General features: G+C 53.0%; 1 protein-coding gene across 6 annotated transcripts; it reads right to left on the reverse strand.

Moving 5' to 3' along the window:
* Window positions 1–17: 17 nt before the first annotated feature.
* KLC4 (kinesin light chain 4) lies at window positions 18–25,722 on the reverse strand. Of its 6 annotated transcripts, none has more exons than XM_032682198.1 (16): window positions 25,580–25,722; window positions 15,050–15,316; window positions 14,643–14,873; window positions 14,191–14,269; window positions 13,877–14,102; window positions 13,472–13,559; window positions 13,067–13,168; window positions 12,612–12,785; window positions 12,353–12,452; window positions 11,775–11,827; window positions 9,082–9,149; window positions 8,891–8,999; window positions 7,964–8,086; window positions 1,116–1,240; window positions 945–1,002; window positions 18–500 (listed from the first exon to the last, which is right to left on the reverse strand). In XM_032682198.1, exons 2-16 carry the CDS (start codon window positions 15,296–15,298, stop codon window positions 411–413), a joined length of 1,875 nt encoding a protein of 624 aa, XP_032538089.1. In that variant the 5' UTR covers window positions 15,299–15,316; window positions 25,580–25,722; the 3' UTR covers window positions 18–410. The 6 variants fall into 6 exon arrangements, with proteins under 6 accessions (XP_032538089.1, XP_032538085.1, XP_032538087.1 ...); XM_032682194.1 differs by having other exon boundaries at window positions 7,937–8,086; window positions 25,580–25,718; XM_032682196.1 differs by having other exon boundaries at window positions 7,937–8,086; window positions 25,668–25,689.
* Window positions 25,723–25,743: the final 21 nt, after the last annotated feature.

The raw sequence follows: 25,743 nt of genomic DNA on the forward strand, positions 1-25,743 counted from the left end.
CTCAGGCCGAGCCGCGGTCGCTTCTAGGGTCGGTTTTATTTAATAAAATAAAGTACAGCGATCACCCGGCGGGGGACCGACGTCCGGGGGCACGGGGCACTTCTGCCACTGCCCCGGCCGGGGGATAGCCCGCCCCCCCTCCCCGGGCTGGCGATTCTACCTGGTGAGCGTGTGCGACCGGTACCGAGCAAGCCGCCACTGGGGCTGCTGAGCCCGATGTGCGGCAGAGGAGCATGCGGGCGGGCTGCGGTGCCCAAACTAGCTAGGGACTCCCGGGGGAGGCCGGGCTGGGCAGGCAGACGGTGGCACGAGAGCCGGTGATGGGGAAAACAGAGCAGGTGGTGTGGGGAGGTGCCGGGTGCTGCCCTGTGCAGCGCGAAGCCAGGGTGCCCAGCAGCAGAGCAGCCAGGTCAGTTGGAGGAGAGCAGGGAGCTGTGGGAGGACAGGTCCATGCTGCTGGCGCTGAGGCCTCTGCTCTCTGCACGGAGGCCTTGGGTGCCCTAGAAAAAATACAGTGCCGGTGAGGTACTTGCAGTCCAACCCCATGCCCCAAAGCTGCTACCCCAACTCCTGCACCCCTTGCCTCACAAGCCAGAGACGCCCTGGTGTTGCTGCTGTCAGACCCATAAAGTGCTGCCTCTGCTCTCATTCTGTGGCTAGATGGGTTGCTGAGCAGGCAGGGAGGTGGGTACTTGGAGGCAACACCTTCAGGTTTGGAGCTATGACCTTGGAAGAGGTCTGCAGCTGCCCAGGGGTGCTATGGGACCACCAGCCTAGGCAGAGTGGCTCCAACACCGCACAGCTGCAGAGTGCACACACTGTGAGGTCTCAGGCACTGCACCTGTGGCCCGCTACTATGCCCCTCACGAGCTGTGACGCAGGCCACAAGGCCGCCACCCCACTGCCCACTCCTGTACCAGCCCCTCCACCCACCCTGTGCTTACCTCAAATGAAGCATCGCTAGACTTGTGCAAGTAATTTAATGATGCAGCTCGTTTCATGCTACAAGAAATCAGAGGAGAGCAGGTTTGACCATGCTGTGTCTGATCAGATCCAGATCCACAAGGTGTCAGGGCCCCCACCTGCCCTGTACCCAGCCTGATCCTTGTACCTACCTGGTGTTCCTGGGCTCCAGGGGACCATTGCCCTGCAGTTTCTTGACCAACATCTCACTGCTCCTCCGTATCACATCCCGGATTTTCCCCAGGGAGCTGCTGCGCTGCAGAGTGCCACTGCCATCCTGGACACAGAGACACAAGCCAGGATGATGGCTGAGTGGCACTGATAAGGTTCTGGCATGCTGCTGATGAGTGGCTGGAATTGGCTCCAAACATCCTCTTGTCTGCCTGCAACTGAGGATTTAGCTCTGGCCCAAAGCAGGCTTAGTGCTGACTACATGGCTCCCCCCCACCCTGGTCCTTCACAGGACATGATGACTATGGAGTCAGGGATCCCCCCATACCATCATCTGGCTCATCCAAACTGATGAGCCTATCTGGTGCAAGCCCAGCACCCAGACAGGTTGCTGACTTGCCCCAGGGCACCAGCACAAATGGTACTGGCGTCCCTGCTCAAACATGACACAGCTTCATCACCTGCAACAGCTCAGGCAGGAGCTGCCAAGGAGGTACCACTGCCCAGGGAAGCAACAAGCCCTGATGAGAGTCTCAAGTTTAGGGATACTTTTGTCAGGCCAGGACACACTGCCAGGACTCTCTCCTCATCTGCCACTGGCTGGAGACTATCTTCCCCCACCCCTTGCCCTTCTTCACCATACCATTACTAGTCCTCCTCTCCATCCAGCATTCATCCCAATGCACACCCTTGTCCTGCAGGCTCACTCACATCAGACAAGACCATTCTACAAGCACACACAACCTTGTCCCGCCTCTAACAGCCCCAAGACAATTAGCTTTGAGCCTCCTGAGCAACTCAGGCAGCTCCACTGGGGACACATTCATTTGGCTGCTGTGTTGCCAAGACTCCTATGCCCCCACTCTTAGCTGTGTCCGGCCACACTAGCTGCCCCAGGGGTGGTACTTAGCAGGGGTTTCTTTATGTCTGCCTGTTTTTTCTGAAGACCAAAACCAGGCAGAAATCTTGTTCCCCAGTCTGTTTCCTCCCATGTGCCTCCAAAAGTCCCCAATACTCAGAAAGGCACTTTCAGCCCTTGACAGGCTCTAGCCCACCTCCTGCACTTAGCTCCATATGCAGGCAAGGCACAGGTTGCCTGCTTGACACCACATCATGCCACTGCGTCATTACGGCACCAAGCTCTTCCCCTGTGGCCTGGCCTGCTCGTTACATAAGGTTATGGCACCACTGCTGATGTGGAATTACTTTTGCTCTGATGACCTGATAACAGCAGTCTTCCCTGCTCCCAATTCCAATAGGCCCTGGCACACACAGGCAGTAGAAACTGAGATAAGGTGATGGCAAAAGCCCTTTGCTCCTTAAGATGTGGGGGAGCCCCTCTGAACCACCCCGAATGACCAAAATGCATTGTGGCTCAGGCTAGCAGCAGCAATTACCCCAAGACTATCCATGCAGTTCTGCAGGTAAGCAGGGTCTCTGCTTTAGGCCAGTCACCCCCTTGTGCTGACCGCTACAGCTTGTGGTCCTAGGAAAGCCTTTTCCAGCACTTCTCCGCCCTGATTACCCAAAGCTGATTCAACCTCTCTAACAGCTGACCAGGACTATTCTTACCAGCAACCCTTTCTCATGGTATTCATTTCATCCCTTCTTGGATAAGCCAAGTGCATTGAATCTCTTCACTTTCTTATTGGAATGAGGGGTTTCCAAGCTGGGAGCCATGTGTTGCTGCTGCAAGGGACTCACTCACCAGAAATGCAGAGCACCAAAAGTAGCAAAGTAAACAATTCATTCCTGCCTGAAGCATCCTGGGCAGGTTTTGGAGGAGATGGACATCAAGCATGTGGCATTAGCAAAGATGGGGTAGGGTGTTTTTTGCCTCCCCAGTAGATTTGCACTGGTCACAATTCTTCCTGCCATGCTAGACACTGTTCCTTTTCCCAGGGCACACAAACCAGTGGTGGAAGAGGGCACACAGCTTGGGAAGGGGAGCAGGACTGTAGTACAAGGGCACCAGGATCTGGCCAGGAAGTATGCTCTTGTGTCAGGGCTGGAGAGGATGGAGCCACGTTTTCCCAGCTGCATTGATGCAGACTGACTGCAGACCAACACCAGAATCAAATGCTGCTGCATACTGGGTTAAAAATAGCCTCTCTTCTCTCCCCACTCCCTTTTCTGCAGGATTATTTTTAACCCAGAACATTTATGGGGTTTGGTTTGCCGCAGAGCCCCCACCCCATTGCACCCACCAGGATGAGAGCATTCAAAGAAAAAGCAGCAGCTCCACCACTGAGCTGCTCTCCCCTGCATGCTCCCACCCTGCCTAACACACAGACGCAGCAGACTTAGGCAGGATTTGGCAGCATGTGGAACTAACTCAGAACTGAGAGACACAAGGGGGTATTTCTTTGGCTAAATAGAAATGTCTCTTGGTGAAGCTTAGATTCCCCAGGGCAGCCTTGCCACACGTGGTTACAGAACTGAGGTTAGCAGCAATCCCAGACTGGAGGACAGGGAGAAGCACAGTGGAGCTGGGTCCTTCATCTCCACTTCTCAGCCTAAGAGAGGTGTCCTGGGGACAGCACATGCCCCTGAACACACACAGACAGACACCAAGCATCCCACACCTGCTGCAGCAGCATTTGCACCCACCACCCCAGGACTGACCGACGCTGGCCTACAGAGCATGGAAAGAAGCACAGGGCAGCAATTTGGGTCTATCTACCTTTAATTAGAGGTATGGTTGTTACAGTACCAGGTCCAAGACATGGCAGAGCACAGGGTCAGGTGGCCCCGATGTCCAAATGCACCCTGCCCTGGGGACTCACAACTATCCAGGAGCGTGGAGCAGCACTAGGAGAGGCAGGGAAGGCACAGCCCTGGAGCACTTGGTCTTGGGCTCCACAGCCCACGGTCCAGAGGACAAGCTTCCTTTCAGCAAGCACAAGCTCCCAGGGGAGCAGCATGCATGTACCCCAAGGCCTTTGCACCACCACAGGAAAGCCAGGCCCAGACAGACACAGGCACATTTAGCATTGTAACCTGCCAGAAGACTAGCACAAGAGAAACAAACTAGCTAAAAAAATAAGGAAGAGTCCTGCGCTGGCCTCTAGGCTCTATCCTGCTGGCTGCAGCCTCCTCAGCTTTCTTCCCAGATAGGAGGGCCAGGGAGGTTCACTTCCCATAGGAGGCAGGATGATTGTGTAAACCCAAGGGTGTGAGACTCAGAACAGTGGTAGTCTGGCTCTGGGAAACATTTCCTTTCCCAGTAGTGACCAGCAGCACCAGATCCTGTGAAGGCCTGAAGTACCAGTCAGAGGCACTGAGCCACCCCCACAGACCCTCAGGGTCAGTACTGTGTTCCTAGCAGTTAACTGGGTTACAGATTTCCCACCCACTTGGCTAGGGACAGACAGACTGCAGTCAGCCCCAGGGACCTATGAGCAATCCAGCCCCTTCCCCCATGGCAACCTCCCTCCAGCCATCCCACCTGCTCAGAGCATCCCCAGCCCCAGCTCCTCCCTTCCTCACATCCTTCTTTGCACCTCCTTTTTCTCCCAACCATTCTGCTCCAAACCAGTCCATTCCCCATCTCAGCCACTTCTAATGGCCTGGGATCTGACCCCTTGCAGGAAAGTTCTTTCCTCCTACCCTTCCTCTGCCTCCAAGGAACAGCGAACAACTTCAGCCCTGCTTCTCCCACCAGTCACACCTAGGAACCCCACAGCAATGGGGAGCTGATTCACCTCAACCCTTAATGCCATCAGGCGAGGAACATGGCTACAGCATCCAGTCAGGAGGTTGCAGCCAAACATGCCTGTGCTGGCAGGTCCCTGTTCCATGCATGGCCTTTGGCTTTCACCCTTTCACCTTGTCTTGGATGTCCAGTAGCTCTATGGGCCGTCCTATACTCCTGTGCCCTGCAGAGAGACCCACATACTGCCCCTGGGTTGCTGAGCTCAGCAGGGAGAAGGGTAGCAAGATAGGGACTGCCCTGTGCTGCAGGAAGAGCCCAGCTCACCATGGACCAGCGCAGGTTTGCTACAGAGCACTAACATCAGCTAAGCCTACAGGGAAGAAAGCAACTGGGCACATGACAGCCCTGCCTGGGCCAGGCCTTGCTGTCCCATAACAGCCACCCATCTTCGTGCTTCTGTAGAGATGGAAGGAATAAGCTAGGAGGGTTGAGGATGTCTAATGACAGCGGAGTCACCATGCCTGGACTGAAGACAAGCCCCTGCAGGCCTGATCCCCAGGGATGTACAAGGGCAGGCTGGGGGTGGGGGCATGCAAGGGGACGGTGGCCCGTCACCCTGGCCTGGGGGAGTGGGCAGCTCCTTGCAGATTCTTCCTGCTCTTGCTGGCCATGGGACTGGAGCTGGGCCACGTGGCCAGGCACTCCTCTGCAGGCATTGCGGTGCCCTCGCACGCCGGGAGGGTTGGGGGACTGGTGTGGAGTTCTCGTCGAGGAAGGAGGGATGGTGTGGAGGAAAAGTCGGAAGATACAACACAAACATCCAGGTGACTGCAGTGGAGGGGAAAGAGGGAGTCTCGGGAGGCATTTAAGCCTAGTGCACAGAGAGGAGAAAGACACAATTTACAAGGCTGTGAGACTGTAGGTCACCTAGGGAACAGGTGGGGCAGGGCCCAGGCTGCATGCAGAGACAATGGGCCACATCTGAGCAGGGAGAGATTCTTGTGAGACAAACCGCAGTCTCACTTCTTTGCCAATGTGTTTAGTAGGCTGGTAGGAACAGCTAGCTCAGGGAGGAACAGCCTGGGCCTCCTGCTCTGGGGGCTCCTTCTCCTGGGCCTTGGGCATGGGGTACCTGCCAAGGCCACTGCACCACTGGGCTGGTGCCATTCCTGCATTCACATCCCAGACCCTGGCTCTCCCAGCCCAACTGCCTGGGCAGCAAGCAGTTGGTTCAGGCCCTGAGGTGCTTCCAGAGCTGCCCATGGGCACAGAGGTTCCTGGCATCCTGGGGGCTCCCATGGCCCTACCTGCAGCACATGACAGCTAAGGGAGGGCAGCAGACACAACTTTAAGGGAGCTCATGTGAGGTCTCCAGACCAACACAGAGAACAACAGGCCGTGACAGACAGGAGCAGCAGGAGCTGCCGCAGTCTTCTTTTCGGGGGAGCTGCAGCACAGTGCAGGGCCGCTGGCTTGGGAGAGGAGACTGGTTATGTGTGCAGCAGGCTGGAAAAGGCATCATGCGGCAGCAACTGTCTCGCCTAGGCCCTCAAATCCTCTATCTACACCTGGCTGGGTCAGGGAAGCTCTGTGAAGACCCTTGTGGAAGGGTCATACGAGCAGGAACTATTCCCCTTGTCTAGGATGGGCTGTGGGAAAGGGTGGCATTGCCTACTTGTCTTGAAATGATCACCTCAGAGATCGTCAGAAAGGTCTTCCCAGACCATCACCAGTGCAAAGAGATGACCCAACACCAACTACAACCAGGAGGAACTGTAGAGATTGAGCAGCCAGCGTAGGTACCAGGCAATTCTAATCCAAACCTTCAGCCCTCCCTCTGTGCTTGTCTAGCCCCATTACTAATGAGGAGTGCAAGGGCCCAGGGTTGGTGCCTTGACAGGGCTAAAACCCTCTTTACACCTTATGCCAAGAGCTGGCACAGAGGAAGCCATGCATCTGGCAGAGGCTGCTGAGTCCTCTCAAAGGTCTGTTCTCCAGATCCACTTCAGCCACCTCCTGTGTACAATCCACAATCAAGAGAGCCAGCAGGCTTCAGGCTTCGGGTGTTGAAGGGCTGTCATGGCAACAGGGAAGAAAAAGGAGGAAGGAAGGGAGCTGATGCAGGTGAGGATAGAGCAGAGCCAGGTAGGGAAAGGTTAGTGACAGCAGATGTGAGGGAGCAGCAAAGGACTCTGTGCTCAGCGTCTTGCCTGTTCCAGGCTGCAACAACCCCTAGGTACCCAGCTACGCTACACTCTCAGCTAGAGTTTGCAGAAGTAACAGTAAGTGTTAAAAGCTCTAGCAACCCTCAAGCCAAGCACCCACCAGCACCATGCTCACTTGTCACCTCTTCTCCAACCTTCTCCTTGCAGGAGACAAAAGGTGTAGTGATCTAGGTCTGGAACAGGCCTTTCTCCAAACTCAGTGCTAGTAACCAAAGTGCCCCTCAGCCTCAGAGCAAACCTAGACAGCCTCAAGTTGGCCTGTCTGTGCCTCAGTTAACACCAGTCTCTTTCTACCATTAGTCAGCTCAGCCTAGCATCCCACAAAGACCTGCCTTTTATCACCTCTGCTTGGCCAGAGCCAGTTGAGGGCATGAGACCAGGAGATGGGGACAGCAAAGACACTGGCTGCACACTATTCCTGTGCCCTGCAGTCACTCACTCACACACACACCAGGCACATCACATGCACACAGCCCTCCCCAGGCTCAGCATTGTCTGTGGCGCAGTGCAGGACAGATAGCCAAATGGCTCTCAGAGGCTGTGTGAGCCTGAGATGGGGCCGATGCTCTCAGCCAGGACCTCAAGAGGGGAGCAGCAGGGAGAGATGTTAATAAGGTTGCAAGCCTAAGATTAAGGGCAGACCAGGACCAGCTCATGCTGTGCACTGCCAGGGCCCAGCAGCTCCCCCGAAGCAGGAGCCCTTAGTTGGGAATATCTGGCCTGTACACCTGAAGCCAGACCCAGACACGCACCTCTGCAGGCTGGTTGGCTCATGCCAAGAAAGAGGGGAAGGAAATGTGCAGGGAATGAATGGAGGCAGACAAGGATGCCACGACAGGCCACGCGGGGACAGCCCTCAGCCAGGTTGTCCCTTCTCTCTGGCAGCCGGCTGAGGCCATTCTTGATGGTGTCTTGTACTTACCCCGCTCCATTCCACGCCCATACTCACTTCCTCGCTACCGTCTGTGGCATTCTCGTACTTGACGCTGCCTCCCAGGCTCCGACGTCTCTCTGTGCCATCACCCTCCTTCAGGATCTCCACCACCTTCGTCTGGTTGATTGGGTCAATGCCCTGCAAGTAGAAAAGGATAAGGAAGAATCATGTTTTGCCCTTCTGTATTCCTTCCCTCTAGAGATCTGCCATGCATCACTGTGCTTGGTTCTATTCCCTCTCTTGGCCATTGCCCCATCACAGCCAAAACATTCCAGCACAAGCAGGATGCAGTCAAATGTCATTTCCTGCACTTAGCAATCTCTGTTTGGATTCCCAGCTCTGTGAGACCCCACAAAGCCATAAACCACCCTGGGGAACAAGGACTTGCTACCCCAAAGCTGACAGCCTTTTTTCTTCACATTCTGGAGTGGGAAGTATTCTGCTATCCTTCAGTCTTTGTGCTAGGTGCTTACAGCTCCTGCTTTATTATTTGAGGATTGAGAGGAGTCTAGGGAGAGAATTACTCTAACAAATTCCAGGTGTGTCCTCTGGACAAAAATTAGTGTGCGGAAAACATCCCAAGTGAGTGCAGTTCTCCTCAGTAGCTGACTAAAGTCCAGTAATCTGCCTTAACTCAGCTGCAGTATTTCTGCACTCAATGAGCCACGCCTTCTTCCTCACACATACACACACTGACATCTACTCCATCCCTGTACACAGGCACATGCACAACCCCATACATGTACACACGTGTGTACCTCTGCACAAATGCAATCCCAACCACCAAGGTGCTCTGGTGTCATGGGAATGTAAACCAAGAACATAAGAGACTGCAAGGCCCAGGAGAATCCCTCACCACACCCAAACCAAACGAAGTGCCACAACCTGCCACCTCAAGGCCTGCAATGCCCCCTCCGCCAGGGAAGGACTCTCTGGGGTTACCTGTCGCCGAGAGCGAACTGCGCACTCCTCCAAGGTCTCCGCTGCCTCCAGCTTGCCCTGGCGCCGGTACAGTGCACCCAGGTTCCTCAGAGTGGTGTTCACAGTCGGGCTGTGGTAACAGATGGAAGGTGAGTGGGAGCCCTGGGGCCACGCCCTTCAGCATCCACAGATGCCCACAGACCACCTCTTACCTGCTAACCTTACAGGCCTTGTACCAGCCACCGTACTCAGCGTAGGGAGCACTGTCTCTGTGCTTGCTCTACAGGAGAGATCAGAGCTGTTAGTCCCACACCTGCTGCCCTCCTCTAGCCTGTGCTCTCCCACTGGATTCCAGGGGCAGGCGCCAGGCTGCACCCCCACACCAGCCTAACCTTTGGAAACACAATATGCAAATACAGTGATGAGGCCCAGCAGGTTCCTGGAGCGAAAGTTAAAGGCCCATTTGCTGCAACACATTTTAGCCACAAGCAAAAGTGATAAGCCAGTACCAGGAAGGAGCATTATCCCATCTCCTTACCCCCTTCCATGGTACCAAAGGCAGCATGGACGACACAGCCTATTCTCATGGCATTCAGGAGGGCGTAACACCCCAACCAACATGCAAAAAGGAGATGAGAAACCCAACGAAACCCCAAAGGCATACCAGGCTGCATGGGCACTAAGCCCCTCAGCCATGGCTAGCAAAGGAATCAGCCAGCCATATCCCAGCCTTCTGCCTACAAGGTCAGGCCTGCCCCACAGAGCTCAGCCCAGTTAGTTGTCTCCTCTCCATGCCCAGCCTTTGCACCCCAAAAGGTGGCTGGCTGGCCCTGTCATACCCAGGTGCAAAGGAGCAGCTGGCCAGAGCAACAGGAGAGAGGGCAGAGCTTGACGCACAAGGAGGAAGATCTGGACAACCCACAATGCAGAGCAGTAGCTGCTAACTCTAACCCTGGGCCAGTAGGGACCGTGGCACCTGCAAGCAGGAATCCACCACTGCTGCAGGAGCAGGGCTGCCTGTCTGCATGCTGTACACCCTAGTGTATGGCAAGCACCTGGGGGTGTGCCACACCCCCGCTCTGCACCCACAGGACACATGGACTGGGCAGGAAGCACCCAGCTCAGCTCTCAGCCCAGGTTGCTCTCACCAAGCAGGTTCAGGGAGCCACTGCTCTACAGAAGGAGTTTCCCCTCTGGAAAGAGTTTTAGCCCAGAAGAAACTGTCTGCACGGGGGACTATTTTTCTTATTCAGTCCCACAGCACTTCTCAACTTTATCACACATGCCAGAGTCTACCTGAGCCACAGGCACATGTGGTTTTCTTTGCACCAGAGCCTCCACAGCCTGGGCAGGCACCAATGACAGAAGAGTTCAGGACTCAATACACCTCTGAAGCTTGAGGCAGCCCTAAAGGGTGTCCAAACCTGATAGGAAAGGTGTCAAATCCTCTAGAGCAGATAAAGCCAGGGCTGCCAGCTGTGCCCAAGGCTTTGCTGTTGGCATGAGCTGGCCTTCCTCTGCTGCCAGGAAAGAGGGGCAAGGGAAAAAAGTAGTGAAGCTCTGCAAGAGGGATTTCATGCATTTTAAAAGAAGATATGGAAACAGCACAAGGCAGAGCACAGCAGCCCCATCTCCTGGGCCAGCAGTACAAGCACGTCTGTGATTACTGCTGCCTGAACAGGAATGCCAACCGTGCTGTGCCATGGGGCACAGGCACAACTGCCCTAAGGACAGGAGCCCCAGGGGCAGGGAAAGAGGCTTGGCCCTTGCCTCAGACTCACATGGAAAATGAACCTCACTCCATCTGTGGGTCCCTGAGCCTGCTGTGGCAAAGCTTGCATTATCTGGAGCATAGCTCCATACTGCAGCTATCTACTTTTGACCTCTTAATTCTCCAAAGATACCATCAGAATAGTCTCAATCCCAGAGGCGGTATGGGGAGTCCGATCTCTACTCCAACTTGGATTTCTCCGGGATGGTGCTGCAGCAAGTACAGATTCCTTGCAGCAACTGGAGCACTGAAAAGCTGAGCACTGCCCTGCACTGCTCAAGAGGGGCAGCAGGGAGAGATGTTCAACAGGAAGACAAAGGATGCTGGTGGGAAGCACCTCCTAGTGCTCTGCTCCCAGGACTCACAGGATGGGACTGATCAGTCACTAAGTCAAGCCTGCCAGCTTGCTGCCTGAGCCCACGCAGGGTTGGGACCTGCTCTGAGGGCAAAGGAAAACGAAGACTGTCTGCTCCCACTGAAGCTAGAGGATTAGACTAAAGCCCTTCACTCTGCTGCTTCACCCACTTGTTAAAAAGCAAGCACTGTCTTAGACTTGGCAAAAGCAGAGACAGGACTTCACTGCATTTATTGGCTGACCATAGAGCAGGGCCTGGGCAACAGGAGCAACAGCAGCTTTGCCTTCCAGCCTAGTTCAAGGCAAGCACAACCCATTTCTATCCTCTTTAAGGGCCCACCCTGTTCAGAGATCTTTTTCAGGTTTGCCTCCATTTCCTACTGCAGTTTCTTCTTGATCTCCATTTTTCCCTAGACAGCCCTACAGGGCTGCTTCAGAAGCCGGTTATGCTCTGAGTACTGGCAGCTCTTTGGAACAGAGTGCCAAGGCGTTGCAGCACAACCCTCTGCCGTCTACCATCTTCTATCATCTGCATGCCCAAGAGGAATCACTAAAGCAAAAAGAGATAGCATGCAGCCATGGCTGAGAAGCTCAACAGTCCTAGGAAAAGCCTCATGCTCTCTGATGGGCCTTCCCTCCTTGTTGTCCTAGGGAGCAGCCATGCTGCATCTCCTCTCTCCAGACACTTCCTGGCCATGGCAGCTCTTTAGACTGCAGCTCCTCCAGGAAGGAGCATGTGGCTGTCACAAGAGAAGATTAAACCTCCTGGAATCACTCACCTTGCTCATCTCCTCTCTCTCCTCTGCATGCATCCAGATTGGCTTGTGTTCATCTGTGTGGGGAAGAATGCAGAACAGGTCCACTCACTACCTCATCCTGTTGCTCTGCCTCCTGCACAACCCAGCATTCTGTCCCCAGAGCCAGCAGCTCCTCAGAAGGAAATGACAAGGTTTCCAGATACTTCTGGTCCCTCAGCCAGAGCCCCAAGAAAGGAAACCAACATTGCAAGGGCAGGACAGGGGAAGGAAAGAACAAGTCCTCTCATGGGGAAGTACATGCGCCAAGTGCACAGGAGAAACTTCAGCCTAAGTCTGGGAATGACTGCGCCATTTGCTATTCCCCCTTTTAACCACAAGTATTTCCAACCCAGTAAAGACTGGGTTGAGACTTCTGAGAGAAGAGGAGGAACAGCTTAACACTACTGCCATAATTAGAATGGCAACATCTCAAGGGCTGCCCAAAGCAGGGACCCTGCAAGTCATCCCATCCCTCTTTCAGGGCAACACCAGAACCAGCTGAGTTTAGGCTGAGAGCCAGGAGACCCTTCCCCAGCCCCAGTGGCTTCTGCTGTACAAACCATCCACAGAGCCAAACTCCTTCACGTGAGCACGGGTAAGGATCTCCTTATACAGCACCTCTGCATCTTTGTATTTTCCTTGCTTCAGGTAACAGGAAGCCTGCAACCAAAACAAAACAGCTCCAGCCCCACTGGGAAACACAGCTGCAAGAGGGGGCAGAGTTAATCTATTTCTCTGCATCTTCTAAGCACCAGGCAATGTTCACCTTTCCCATGGCACCCCTCCCTAACCACACACAGCGTCTCCCCAGGGTCTCACCAGGTTGTTCTTGGTCTTGGCCACATTGGGGTCATCAGGACCCAGGCAGCTCTCATAGATCTCCAGGGCCCGGCAGTAATAGTACTCCACCTCATCATACTTGCCCTGGTTCTGGCACAACAGGGCCAGGTTGTTCAGCTGCTTGGCCACATCAGGATGGTCTTTGCCTAGAACCTGGGTGAACAAAAGAAAAGAAGCCACAAAGACTGCAGTGGACTCCTGGCACATGCCTATCTCAGACAAAAGCTAAGGACTAGGGAGGTAAAGGGTAGAAATTCCAGCTTTCACCTCCTGGCAGGCCTCTCTAAGGCTGCAAACACTGGAGAGACAGGAAAAGTGGTGGCAGAATCAGCAGCTAAAGAGACTAGGTAGGCCCTGAATCTTCCATGTGCATTGAGGTAATGGGAGAAAGGCTTAAGAGAGAGCTGAAAGGAGAAAGTGTGGGAGACTAGTACCTTCTCACGGATCTCCAGGGCTCGCTTACACAGTGGCTCTGCTTCTTTGTACTTCCCTCTCTTGCCATAGAGAACAGCCAGATTGTTCAAAGTTGCTGCCACCTACAGAGACATAAGCTTCTCTGTGAAACAAAGCAAATTCCAGACCAAACAAGGGGTGCAAGCAGCAGTAACAGTGACTGTCCCATTTCCTCCATGCTGCAGAACTGCTGCTTCTAAAGATAAGAAGGTCCAGAGACAGAAGGCTTCCCTGCCTATATGGCAGGATCCAAGAGAAGACAACTCCTGACAGGCCATATCAAACCAGACAGCAGGAAATATTGAAGCAGTAAAACACTGCCAGAACAGTGCCCCAGCAGCACCCAAAGGTGAAGGAAGGGACTGAAAGAGGAGGGAGACACTCACCGCTGGGTGGTCTTTGCCTAGAGTCTTCTCACGGATGGAAAGAGCATCATTCAAAAGGTGTGCTGCCTCTTTGTATTTATTCTGATCCCTGCAGTGCAAAGCCAACCAGTTACTTGGGATTTGGACAACATAGCCCACAGCAGGCAGAGCTACGAAAAATAGTCCTCCTTCCACACAGATCCAGCCCTCACAGCCCTTCCATTTCTCCACTCCTCTCTACTTTAGCCAGTCCCTAACTATATCCGGGAGTCTGGCAAACCAAATACCTCACCTATGCCAAAACCTTTCTGAAAGGGAAACCACTGGAAGCTGGGGGAGCTCCCTGTCACCAGGATGTGCCGTAAAGGTGAACAGGAGATGCAGAAGCCTGTCTTGGCCCAGTCTTGCCCTCCCCACCATGCTCACCTGTACACTAATGCTAGAATGTTGAGCATGGTAGCCACATCAGGGTGATCGTGGCCTGATGTCTTCTCCAGATCCTCCAGCGCCTGCTTGCAGAGCGGCACAGCCACCTCATAGCGCCCCTGTGACGCATACTGGATAACAAGGTTGTGGAGGGTGCGCAAGCGTGCAGGAATCTCATAACCTCCCTGCTGGGCAGCTGCCACGGCACTGCTGTGCTGGTGGGGCACTATGGGCACAGAGAAATAAACATGGCACAGTTGGCACAGCAGGCTTGAACAGAGATAGGCAGCAACCATGCATGAGCAAACACTTACATCCGGGACCATGCTCCTCCTCCTCATTTGGGAACAGATCATCCAGGGAGTCCTTGGTGGAGTCACCCTCCTTCTCCTCCTGAGAGGATGAGAATCACAATACTGTTGCTTCTCAAAGAAGACAACAGCGGCCTGAGCTAAGTCAGTTGCCAAACTCTCCACCTTTCTGCAGCCCACCAACACACTCAACTTCCCCTGTTGTCTCTGCCACCATATTCCCCCCAAAACAAAATGGATAAAAGACTGATTTCCCCAGCACCAGCATCCATGCTACTCTAAGTTCTTCCAGAGACACTGCCCCATGCAGGCCCCCTTTAGTTACAGGCATTGCTGTGCATGGTAGCTGGGAAGGGACAAAACCCAAGGCAATGCCTGGATTACACCCAGGCAGTACTGCTGGTCCAACCTCCCAGACCCACAAAAAGCAGCTGCTCAAAAGGACTCGGGCATACCGAAGGTGAGACATCCTCATCGTACTTCTTCAGCTGATTCATGAACTCAAGGTGTTTCTTCTCCTCCTCCAGCTGAGCCACAGTTTGTTCACTACGCTGCAGCTTCTGCTGGGTGTTGGCAAGCTCATCACGCAGCCACTGGTTCTCCTGGCACAGTCTCCGCACCTGAGCACGCAGCTTCTGCTTCTCTGACTCCACAGCATTCAGATGGTTGGACAACGCCATCATCACCTGGTAAAGAGTCTCAGTCAGTAACAACCACAATCCTGTGTCTCCCTCCACCCCAGGGTCAGGCTGGCCTTCCACACTTAGCCTCCTCCTGTCCCTGCAGCTTATGGGAAATGGCCACATGCCTACCTTCCCCCATCAGTCCTGGGTAACACACAGGGGATCCCCCACCACCTCACCTGAGCTTCTCCAAGCCCTAGTTCAATCATCTCCACTGATTTGCGGAGCAGGTTGGATTTCTCATGCACGAGATTGGCTTCTTCATCTTTCTTCAGGCACTTAATGGTCTCCAGCAAGCTGTGCAAGATGGAGTTGTGTTCATTCTTGAGTGCTTCCAGCCCTTGCATCACCAGCTTGGTGTTGGAAATGATCTCCTCTTGGCTCAGCTTGTCCAGTTTCTCCTCCCTTGGGTACACCATGGTGGACATAGTCCTACTCCTGCAGCCCTGCAGAGACCACAACAAAACCTGAGTGCCTCAGTGCTATTTCAGAGCACCACAACCAGACACAGGTATCATAACCTCCTTTAAGCAGTCAGAGATAGAGTTTAAGTGGTTGCCTACTCTAAGTCCTTTATCTTACCCTCTCCCTTTGGCAGCAGGCAGCTGTCAGGGCATATGCCTCTGCTTTTGTGGTCTGGCATGCTGGCAACCAGTGCAGGTGGCACACGTGGACAGGAGACAAAAAGGCTAGAATCAGTGCTGACCTCCCACACACCCAGCAGGAGGAAAGCTAATTTAGCTTCCATTTAAGAGCAGAGATTTGTGGTTGCAATCTGTACATCTCCTGCCCACAGACCACTGATGCAGAGAGGCTGTCAGAGCTCAACACCTCTTCTGACTGCAGAAGAAAGGGAACAGAAGGTGGAAGGATGCCAGCTCAAAGCTTTCTGCTTCCTCATGGAAAATCTCCTGGAAGAACATCTCATAGACAGGGGGGCAGCAGTGGCATTACTGTGCCAAAATATTGCCTGACCAGAAGAGCATATCCTGACGATCATGGCCCTGGCACAGAACGGCCATTGTGGTAACAAGGGACACAACACCGCCAGCAGGACTGACTCAGCGTGGGGAAGCTTACATACACCGACTGCTACAGTCACACTAGCATAACCCTTGTGTGGGCGTCTGCTTGAAACACTAAGAGCTTTTCCATCTTCATGCGCTCTGCTGCCAGCCCAAGGACTCCTCAGGATGCCATAAGGACTCTGTACTCCTTCCCTGTCCTCCTCCTAGATATACAATGGGAGAATACCAAGCTACTGCCTTGGCACAGGGACACCAACCACTACAACCCACAAGGTTAGTGTGGCTGCAAGATCCCTTCATAGAAAGTCCAGGAGCTAGGGAAACACAACAGGCCAAAGAGTGCAAGGCACAAGAGACAGGCAAGACCCCTTATAGCTGGTTGACAGTACCCTGGCTGCTCCATGAGTCAGTCATCTAACCCGGTCCCAGCCTCCCCCTCCAGCTGGGCCGCCCCAGCAGCCTCCTCGCATTACTCAATAATAAAGCCACCACCCACCTCACTATGGGTCACTCCAAAACAAGCCTCCTGTGATGCCCTGCACAGGCAGCACCTGCCCACCAGCACCTCCTTGCCATCTGGAGCTGGCAGAGGGCTCTGCAACCTGAATGCCCAGGGCCCTGCTGCCAAGAAGCTGGAAAACTGCCCCGGAACTATGCAGGAGGTGGTGAGAGAATTGCTGCCAATGGATTTGCCCTTGCCCTTCTGTAGAAGGCACCTCTGCATGGTTTGAGCTCTTTATTGGGCAGCTGCCTTATGCCTAGTTTACTGAGAGAACAGAAATCCTGCCTCAGGTACAAGAACAGAGAGAGCAGAGCTCCTGGCAGGGCTCCTTTTATCCTCACTTGTGCAGTCTGCCCAGGAAGGTTCAGGGCGATCCCACAGTCCAGCTACCAGGGAGCTACTAGGGAATTGACCCTGAGCAATTGAGGGGCCCAGTTTCTTCCTCATTGCAGCACTGAAAGTAAAGATGACGACCAACACTGGGACAGTTGTTTCAAGCAGCACATCTCATCGTATCCACTAATTTCCTCCTCTTTATCCTCACTCTTTCTTGAGTTATTTTATAGGCCTGAACTCTCCTCTCAACTCTTCTTTGGTTTCTGTTTCAGTGATACAAATCCATCCCTCAGAAAGGGGAGAAAACCCTCAACACACAATGGAGACCTTACTGAACCTCAGCAGGGCAGAAGCACTTCATATCTTTTGAAGACTGCATTCCTGTTCACACCTCTGAACAAAAACTGAGTTGTGCTCCCCCATCTACCCCACTCACAATGCTGACATCACATTTACTTCATGATCCAGCATCAGCAGCAACCATGAGTCAGACTTCACTGTATCCTCCACTTTTGGGTATCTGCCATGCTTCATATGCAGTTAACCCTGTGCACTGGGCACTTTACACCAAAATGGTCTCATCTGGACCACAACTTATGGCAGTTTGCTTTAGAGAAGACCATATGATAAGGATAGCATGAAAAACCTCATTATGGTTAAGATGGAGGGCACAGACTACTGTTTTGAAAGGAAAAATAGGTCTGTTGAGAGTTGGCTGCCACTCTCTTCCGAACTGATCTTCCAGAAACCAGCAGTTAAGTAGACCAGTTGACAGTTAGCCTGGTTATTCTTTTTCCCACCTTTATAACATATCTGGAGCGTGATCAAGTGCTAAAGCAATAAAGGAAGCCTTTCATAAGGCAGACTTCTGCAGGTGAGCACAACTCAGGAAGAAATGTGCAACAATTCCCAGCCTGAAAGAAAGAGGCTGGCAGCCCAAAGGACACTAGTGCTGCCTCATCTGGCCAAGCACTGTTGTCCTGCTCTGAAATAGGTCCAGACAGCTTCCCAGGAAGGCTCAGCAGGCACTTACCTGCTTTCACAGAACCCAAGGGTTCTGCTAAAGGGTTAAATGGCTCCATCACTAGTTTCAACTCATAAGGAAACACAGCCCCAGACTTAGAAACAGGGAAGTAGGAGTTCAGTGGAGCATAGGCAATGCTTGGGACGCAAGAATATACCCAGGAATGGCCTCCTACCCAACATACCACAAAACTAGAACTCTGCTCTAAAGCTGACACAGCTAGGCAGTCCCTCTGGGTACTGGGTCAGCTGTGCAATGATGAGTTTTCATGGCAGCACCACTTATGTCCATATTGAGATCTTGCTGCCATCTTTAAAAAGTACAATACATATGCATTGGGTAGAGGAACATGTTACAGGATAAAAAGCCACCAAAGCTTGCACCTTGCTAAGTAACAGTCAGACAAGACACAAATCCACAGAAAATCAGCCTCAATAGTTCTACTGTACACAGAATCACTCCCTAACTGTGAAATTGCTGTGTGTTAAACCACCAGTGCCTCTACAATAGCAACATTCTTTCTTCAGCCCTTCCAGCAGAAAACATTCAAGCATTTCATAGTCCCTACGATCAACTTGTTTTTTGAAACTGTAAAAATTTCAGACTGAGAAGTGAAAATAGTTAAGACGTCCTGACCCACAGCACATCAGACTCACCCTACCCTGCAACTACATCCTCAGATCCTTCAAGACATACCAATACAGGCTCTTCTCTCACTGGCTGTGCAAACATCTGTACACAACCTTGGCCTCTCTCCCCTAGGATGACATCCTAGAAACACAGCTCTGCTCGATACCAACACGTTTCCAGTGTTCAATGGCTGACAGGGGATTGTTCAGACTGGACAGACCTAAGAACAACACACAGCTGCTCAACAAGAAAACAAACGGGAGACTGCAGAGAAGTCACTCGAATGCTGCTACCTCTTGCACAGCAAAGAAAACCAACAAACACTGGTGGGAGCTGACTTATTATCCTTCTAAAGCAACAATTTTCCCCCACAGAGCCTTATTTCTAGTTCTCCCCAGTGCTGACAGGTCTACACTCAGTGCTCAGCCCTCCAAGGAGGAAACATGCTCTGTGGCATCAATGTCAAGGTCAGGCAGGCTGAGGCTGCTGTATACACGCTCTTCCTACTCCTTTGCATTCAGCATTCAGTGTCCTTTATCCAGGGACAAAACACTCAGAGGTTCCTGAAGAGAGGAGGGGAGACATCATCATTTGCCTTTTGCCGGGTGAGGTTAAACTGGAATAGGAAGAAAGAACGCTTCTCCAAGTAACTCCTTCAGAGATGGACTGCCCAGTTCCCACCTTATTCTTCTGCATTCCTCATGGCTCTGCAGGTGTCACAGCCCAAGTCTCCACCCGCACGTTTCCGCTCTAGTTGGTATGTCTTCCCTATTTACCATGAGCTGCTAGAATAGCCTGGCTTTCCGACAACACCCACCTCATCTCCCCTCTTCTGCTCCCACTTGCAGGAGCGCTGCTGGAAGACAGGGAAGGAATATGCGTGCACTGAGCTTTGTGGCAACTGCAGCAATCAGCCAGGAATCTACCAGCAAGCACATCCTGCCTGGCACAAACCTTCCTCCTGTATTCAAGTGCATAACCGGGAAATCACTGAAACTGCTGATGCAATTTCAGCAGCTCATTTTTCTGCCTCTGAAAACTGCTCCCACATGCAAGAGCTTTAAGAGGAAAGAGCTGGAAGCTTCACTGCTTTTATCTTCAACCCACAACAGCTACAAGGATGTCAGATTAAATGGGTCCAAATGAATCTTGAAGCTCAGGTTATGATGCCTAACGCTAAAAGACTATGGAGAGTGGAAAAAAAAGCACCAGGGAAATCAGGAATCAAATACAACAGGACAGAGATTCAGGTCTCTGTCACACCTCAACAAATTCAGTTCACTGCCTCTCTGCATGTTCCTGGACCTAAGTGAAATGCAGGGTACCATCCCAACTTGAACAAGCAATACTGTCAAGACAATAACTGCAGCTTCCTTCAAATTGCAGAAGGTCTGTCAGCACTTTCTGTATAGAAGTAGGCACAGATTTTTAGCAGCAAATTCCTCTGCAGAAGAAGGTGATCTAAGGATAAGGTAGTTGCAGGAAAACAGCTGGGTTGTGGAAAAAGATTCCTGTGAAGAGTAAGTCTGACCCATAGCAAGAATGAATGACCATTTGGGAGACAGATAGCAACAGTAGCATTTAGAAACAGGAACAGAGGGCTTAGTCTTACTTCACCATAATTATCCCAGTCTCATGCTGTGAGACACCCTTATGCTACCTGGTAAAACAGCAAGGTTATACATTTGGGAAGAAAAACGACTTGACAAAAGCAGGGAGGGGTGGCGCGTAGGGTGTTTTGGTTTTTTCGCTGTTGGACCTCTGCCAGCTCATTACTGCTGAACAACAAAGGGTCTCTGGAAAGACTGGTTGACCTCCAATGAAGCTAGAAGTGAGTTCGCAAATAAGACAGCTGAGTTTTCAACACTGCAACAAAACCATGACCTAATACTTTGGATGCTGAAAAATAAAATAAAAGCAGTAAAAAGCAATCAAAGTGCCAAAGTTGCAACCATCACAGAGGCCATGTCATAAGCACAAGCTTTCTCCTTATTTTGATACCATAGTGTCAGAAAGCAAACAGAGGCTGTAGGAGATTACAGTCAGCTGCACGGAGCCTCTGAGATTTCCACTGAACAGCCAGGACATATTAACACTGCCAGGAAACTTGCACACTGCACACTGCCACACTGCTACAAGAACCACTGCGCTCAGGGTCACCACCCTGGGCCACCTGTAACAGACCGATAGAAAAGGGATGACAAACTGGTGCTGCTGAGCTGTACATCCAACAGTCAGCACTTCCAGAGCTGCTCTAATATGGGTAAAACAAGAAATGCTGAGGTTCATGTGAGGCACGGAGCAGCAACAGTGCTCTGTGATGCTCGCTACCACTGCCAGAAATGCCTGTATGCTCCCCTAGAGCCACTAAGAACACGCAAAGAGAAGATCAGTGATGGGTCAGCACCCTGGGAGTTCATATCCAACAAATCTCTGAGCTGCAATCCCAAAGTCTTTCAGATATTACAAACTCCAACGTGCATGACATTCTCTGTCATCATTTGTTTCTGGCTCAGAAGTTTCTACCCTACTGCCAAAAAAGGGGGCACCTAGAGCTTCATCTGCCACCCAAAGTTCTTTCCCAACACATTTTCCAATAAATTCCTGAATTCCTTAGATAAACTCAATGCATTTGCCTTTGCTAAACACCTTTTCAGGACAAAGGAACAAGGCACAGCACTAGAAACTGATCCAAGGCCTAGAGAGAGGGAATGCAGTGCATGCCTCCTTTCAGCAGGGTCCCACAGGGATCCTTCTCCAAAGCAAGAGAAGCAATGCAATCTACCTCAAGTAACAGAGCAGGCAGTGGAGGCAACAAGCTCTCTCGCTCACATTCTCCTGTGTCCCAAAGCCAGGACTCTCTTTGGCATCCAGGCACCCTCCGCACATAGTTTTGAAGCCAACCTCCAAGACCAGAAAGGCTTCACCCAAGCAGCTTCCACAATCCTTAGAGTGGTGTAACTCAGTACAAGTTGACTGTGCTATTGGAAACAGCATAGCCCTCCCTATCCCCTGGACAGGGATCAAGGCTAGGATTGCTTCTTTTAGCAGCAGCTGACACATGCCAGCACTAGCTGACTGTGAGGGTTTTTTTCTAGATACTGTAAGGCTTGTGTTGGGAATGTCTGTGCTAACCAGCAGGCTGCAAGAGGCCCAGAGGACTAGGACTAAGGACTAGATTTGCGGCTCAAATAGAAGGGTTCTGCAAGGAGATAGGAGGCTCCCTTGATGCTCTTTCCCTTCAGCACCAAACGCTCCTCTCTGTCCCAGAAGCTTCAGCTTCCTACCACCTACCATCTCTAACAGAAAACATACCTTCACATAACCCTCCTGAAACCTAGGGCAACGTGGTGCTAAAGTAGCTTTAAAAGGACTTGGCCACAGTGAGTCAAGTTCAAACCACTACAGAAAGAACATGGAAGCTTCCCATCCCCCTCCCTCTTTCCAGCCTTCAGCTGGAAACGACAAGACAAAAGGTACTAGGGTTTGTTCTGATTGACCAGAGCAAGCAATTTTTGTGTTATCAAAGCATGATCCAATTCCAATATGCATACGTACTCTGAGGAAGACAGAGCAAGTGGTCTGGTTGGCTTTGTATCAGATCACTCATTTCTTTCAAGACCATGAAGGTCTTACTCCCTTCATTGATTACTACTAGAGAATACAGATATTGGAAGCAATAAGAGTTCAAAAACCCCAGCAAAACAACCATCCATAGCAAAAACAAACAAACAGCACCAACCTGTTAGCAGAAAACCACTTTGCTCTGTATTACACTTCATACTGCTTACAACACCAGCTGGCTGGGGTAACATGCACCTTCCAGCAGGCCATTGGAATGAGAACAGCAGTCTTCACCACCCCCACCAGCAAGCTTGTGCTGGCACCTCCAGATCAGCTGATAAGACCTTGTTTTTAAATTCTTGCTTATGTCTGCAGCAGCTCACCAAATCCATTCTGCATCTGCTGCGCCGGAGACTACAGTAGAACACCATCAAAATGTGTTTCCAGGCTAGTGGAGACAAGAGCTAAGCAGTTGGAATTAAGCCAGGACAAGCATCTCTTCCTAGTTTCAGAATCTGATTGGGAGTCTCACTCTATAAAAAACAGAGTGAGAGCCATTACCTTGCCCTGACAGCATGAAGTGGTATTAAAGCAGGCAGAATAATTCCCAGGAGCCAGTGCCTCTGCAGGCATCTGTCTAATGTGAATGCTATGCACTGGATTTGCCTGAGGAGTACAGGAGAAGGCCAGGATGCAGATGGGACCAGCAAGAGCCCTGAAGCCACTGTGTGTGCCCCGAAGGGCTCTGGAGTGCAGAACACTCTCTCCCATGGTGTACCTGGGGCAGCCGCAAACACCAGTCGACTGCAGACTGCAAGACTGCACTATTATTTCCAGAAGCAAACAGGTTTTGTAAACCATAACAAGGCAGCCAAATTCACAGAGACAAACCTCTACCTGCATAACAAGCAAAGGATCCGTTCTACCTCTGGCTCCCCTGTCTAGCTGGAGCTCTTTGAGGAGCTATGTGGCTCTTTCCCAGCAAATTAAGCCTTTATCCAGAAACTCTGCCAAGGTCAGAATCTGGCCATGTGTCCTTTGTGCCCCAAGAGCCATTTTGGAATTTAGGGTTAATATCGTTGTTCCAACCTGGACATTCCTCCAAAACAGCAGATGAAAGAACACATGCTTCCTGCTCCTTCTGCCAATTAAAAGCAAAGCGCAGCCATGTTTATTTACCCTGTGTCTGAGCTGGCTAGATCTTTGACCTATGTGTGCTGAACACCACCCTTTCCCCACACTAAGAGGCAGGGGCGGGTGCTTTCCATATCTCCAAGGTGGCATGGCAGAGAGGAGAGCAAGGGCACTAGGGAGCATGGAACCGCAACGGAATGCCAGATGTCCCTGTGCAAGACACAGGGAAGCCTGCGTTTTCTGGTAAGGTGCTGCTGTCTCCCACCATTGTGCAGATTTCTCCGGCTGCCTGGCCAGAGTGTTCTACTGCAACACCATCACCCAGCTCTTCTTCAGACACCACCTCCCGCATCCTCTCCTGCCCAGAAGCTTACCAGCGATTGCCCCCCCCGCCCACTGCTTTTGGTAGAGCGCACCTCCGCTTCAGAACAGCTTAGGAAGCAGTTAATTGATGGAAGGAAGGTTTGGGAGGAAACAAGGCTCTTTGAGAGCCATCGCTGTACGACCTGCCTCCGTCATCGTTTCTCCGGCTTTGTCTGGCAGGAGTCACGCCCGCTGCGTATCCTTGGAACACGCAAGCCAGAGAAACCCCTTCAACCCACAGAATCACCACAGAGAAATTTTGTGGTCACCTGGCTAAGTGCAAGCTTTGCGAGGAAAAAAAAAAAGTTTTCATCAGCTCTGCCCGACATTGCGCATCAAAGCGGTCCTTTGTTCCAGGGTGCCTGGGCACCCTGCCTGCCTCAGTCACCGGATGGGAATGTCCTCCGCCCCGTGCCGCAGAGGAGCGGTACCTGGTTGCCTGCAGCGGCTTGTCCAGCGCCGGTTCTCCCGGAGGAGGCGAAGGAGCGATGGCCGCGGCACTCCGCAGCTCCCTCTGCCGCGCTGCCCTCGGAGCGAGCAGCGGCGCAGGCACCCGACGCTCGGCAGCCAACCACACTGCGGCAGGGGGAGGGGAGGGATGCGGACAGGCTTCGGGAACAGGACGGTCGGACGCTCTCCTGGGGGCGCAGAAAGCGCCACGCGTGCCAAAGCCCACGGCTCCCTCCTCAGGGATCGACGGGAGCACCAAGGAGCAGGGCCAAGCCCCTGAGATGCCGACAAACTCTGCTCAAGGAGATCTACCCAGCATCGAGCTCCTACTCAGATCGCCAAAGCCCTCTTCCATCCCACCCTCCATCCTGTGGCAAAAGGTTTTACATCCTGTTTGGTATCACCCTCGCCTGCGTCCCACTGCTGACCCCATCCCAGCCCCTAAAGCCGAGCTGGTGTAGCTGCAGAGAACCATCCAGTTGTGTGGTTGCTATCGCTGTGCTCACAGCGATGGCCAGATACAGGAGATGTGGGATGGCTGGAGCCCTACTGTGTACACACTGCACAGGGTGGACTAGGCCAGGCAGTGCTGAGAAGCACTTGTTCAGTCTCTAGATGCTTTACACGGAGAGGGGACAATGACACAGTCTCCAGCTTGGATAGTTGCTACAGTCATTCCATCCACAGTAACACACAACTGTCATGGTGCTCCCTACGATGTTTTGTGAGCCTCATGCTGTCCCCAGTTACCTACATCTGTCTGTCCCAGTGCTTCACTGGTGTTCCTGTCCCTTCCCACAGATTCCCCTGAGGGGGAAGGGCTTCAGGTGTCCCAGGAGGCAGCCCAGCCATGTTGACACGCAGGTTCTCTCTTGCCTCATCTCACAACATATATTTCTTCTCTAAAGCTGTTCTCCCTTCCCTAATTCTGGAGGGCAAACCTGGCTTGCTATGGGGTACACACAGCAATGGCAGAGTTAAAAGTCGCACAAGCTACATAGCAGGAATGCAAACATACATTACATACGTTATTTGTCTTACAGTGAAGGCCATTCCTGGCAGTGAAGGCAAAGACTAATTATAGAGCAGTGAATCCCGCAGTCTGTGCCCGCAGCACCCTGGAAATAGCCATGGCTGGGACTTCGGGCTGACCCGCCGTTGTCACATGCATAGTCTGCTTCTCCCTCGGGGGCTCCTGGCCCCCGCCAGCCGACCCGACCCTGCCCGCGGCGGGGCCAGGACCACCGAGCCCGCGGACCCGGGTGCTGCCCGAGCAGGGCGGGCGCCGGCGAGGCTCCCGAGCCAGCGGCTCTCCCGGTGTCGGCAGGGGCCGGTCCCGCGGGCTGCACCTCCCCGGCTCCAAAGTCCGCAAGGCCGGCGCCCTTCACGCCGCCGACTCGCGGCGTTACCGCGGCCCGCGGGACCCGGGCACGGCGGCCCCAGCCCGAGCCCTGCCCTCGCTCCTCCCGCTGTCCCGGCGAACAGGGCGCGCTGCGGTCCCCGAGCCCCGCCGGTCCCGGGCCCGCCACAGGGACCTCCCCAGCTCCCGGCGGGGATCCCGCCGCGCCCCGCAGCCGGTGGGGTAGGGGCGCCGCCCGGGAAGGCCTGTGCCGCCGAGCCCCACTCATTCTCCCCCCGCTCGGGCCGCAACCGAGCCCCGTAACCCCTCCCGCCCCACCTGCTCGGCGCGACACCTCGATGGCGGTCCCGGTCGCTGCCCCGGTCCCGGCGGGGGCGGGGCGAAACGCACACCCAACACCACCCGCCCTCTCAGCGGCGCAGCCCCTTTAAATCCAAGATGGCCGCCACCTCCGCCCGGCGGCGCGCGCGCCCCCTGCCGGC

Source organism: Chiroxiphia lanceolata, chromosome 3, assembly GCF_009829145.1.
Source record: "Chiroxiphia lanceolata isolate bChiLan1 chromosome 3, bChiLan1.pri, whole genome shotgun sequence".
Classification (NCBI taxonomy): domain Eukaryota; kingdom Metazoa; phylum Chordata; class Aves; order Passeriformes; family Pipridae; genus Chiroxiphia; species Chiroxiphia lanceolata.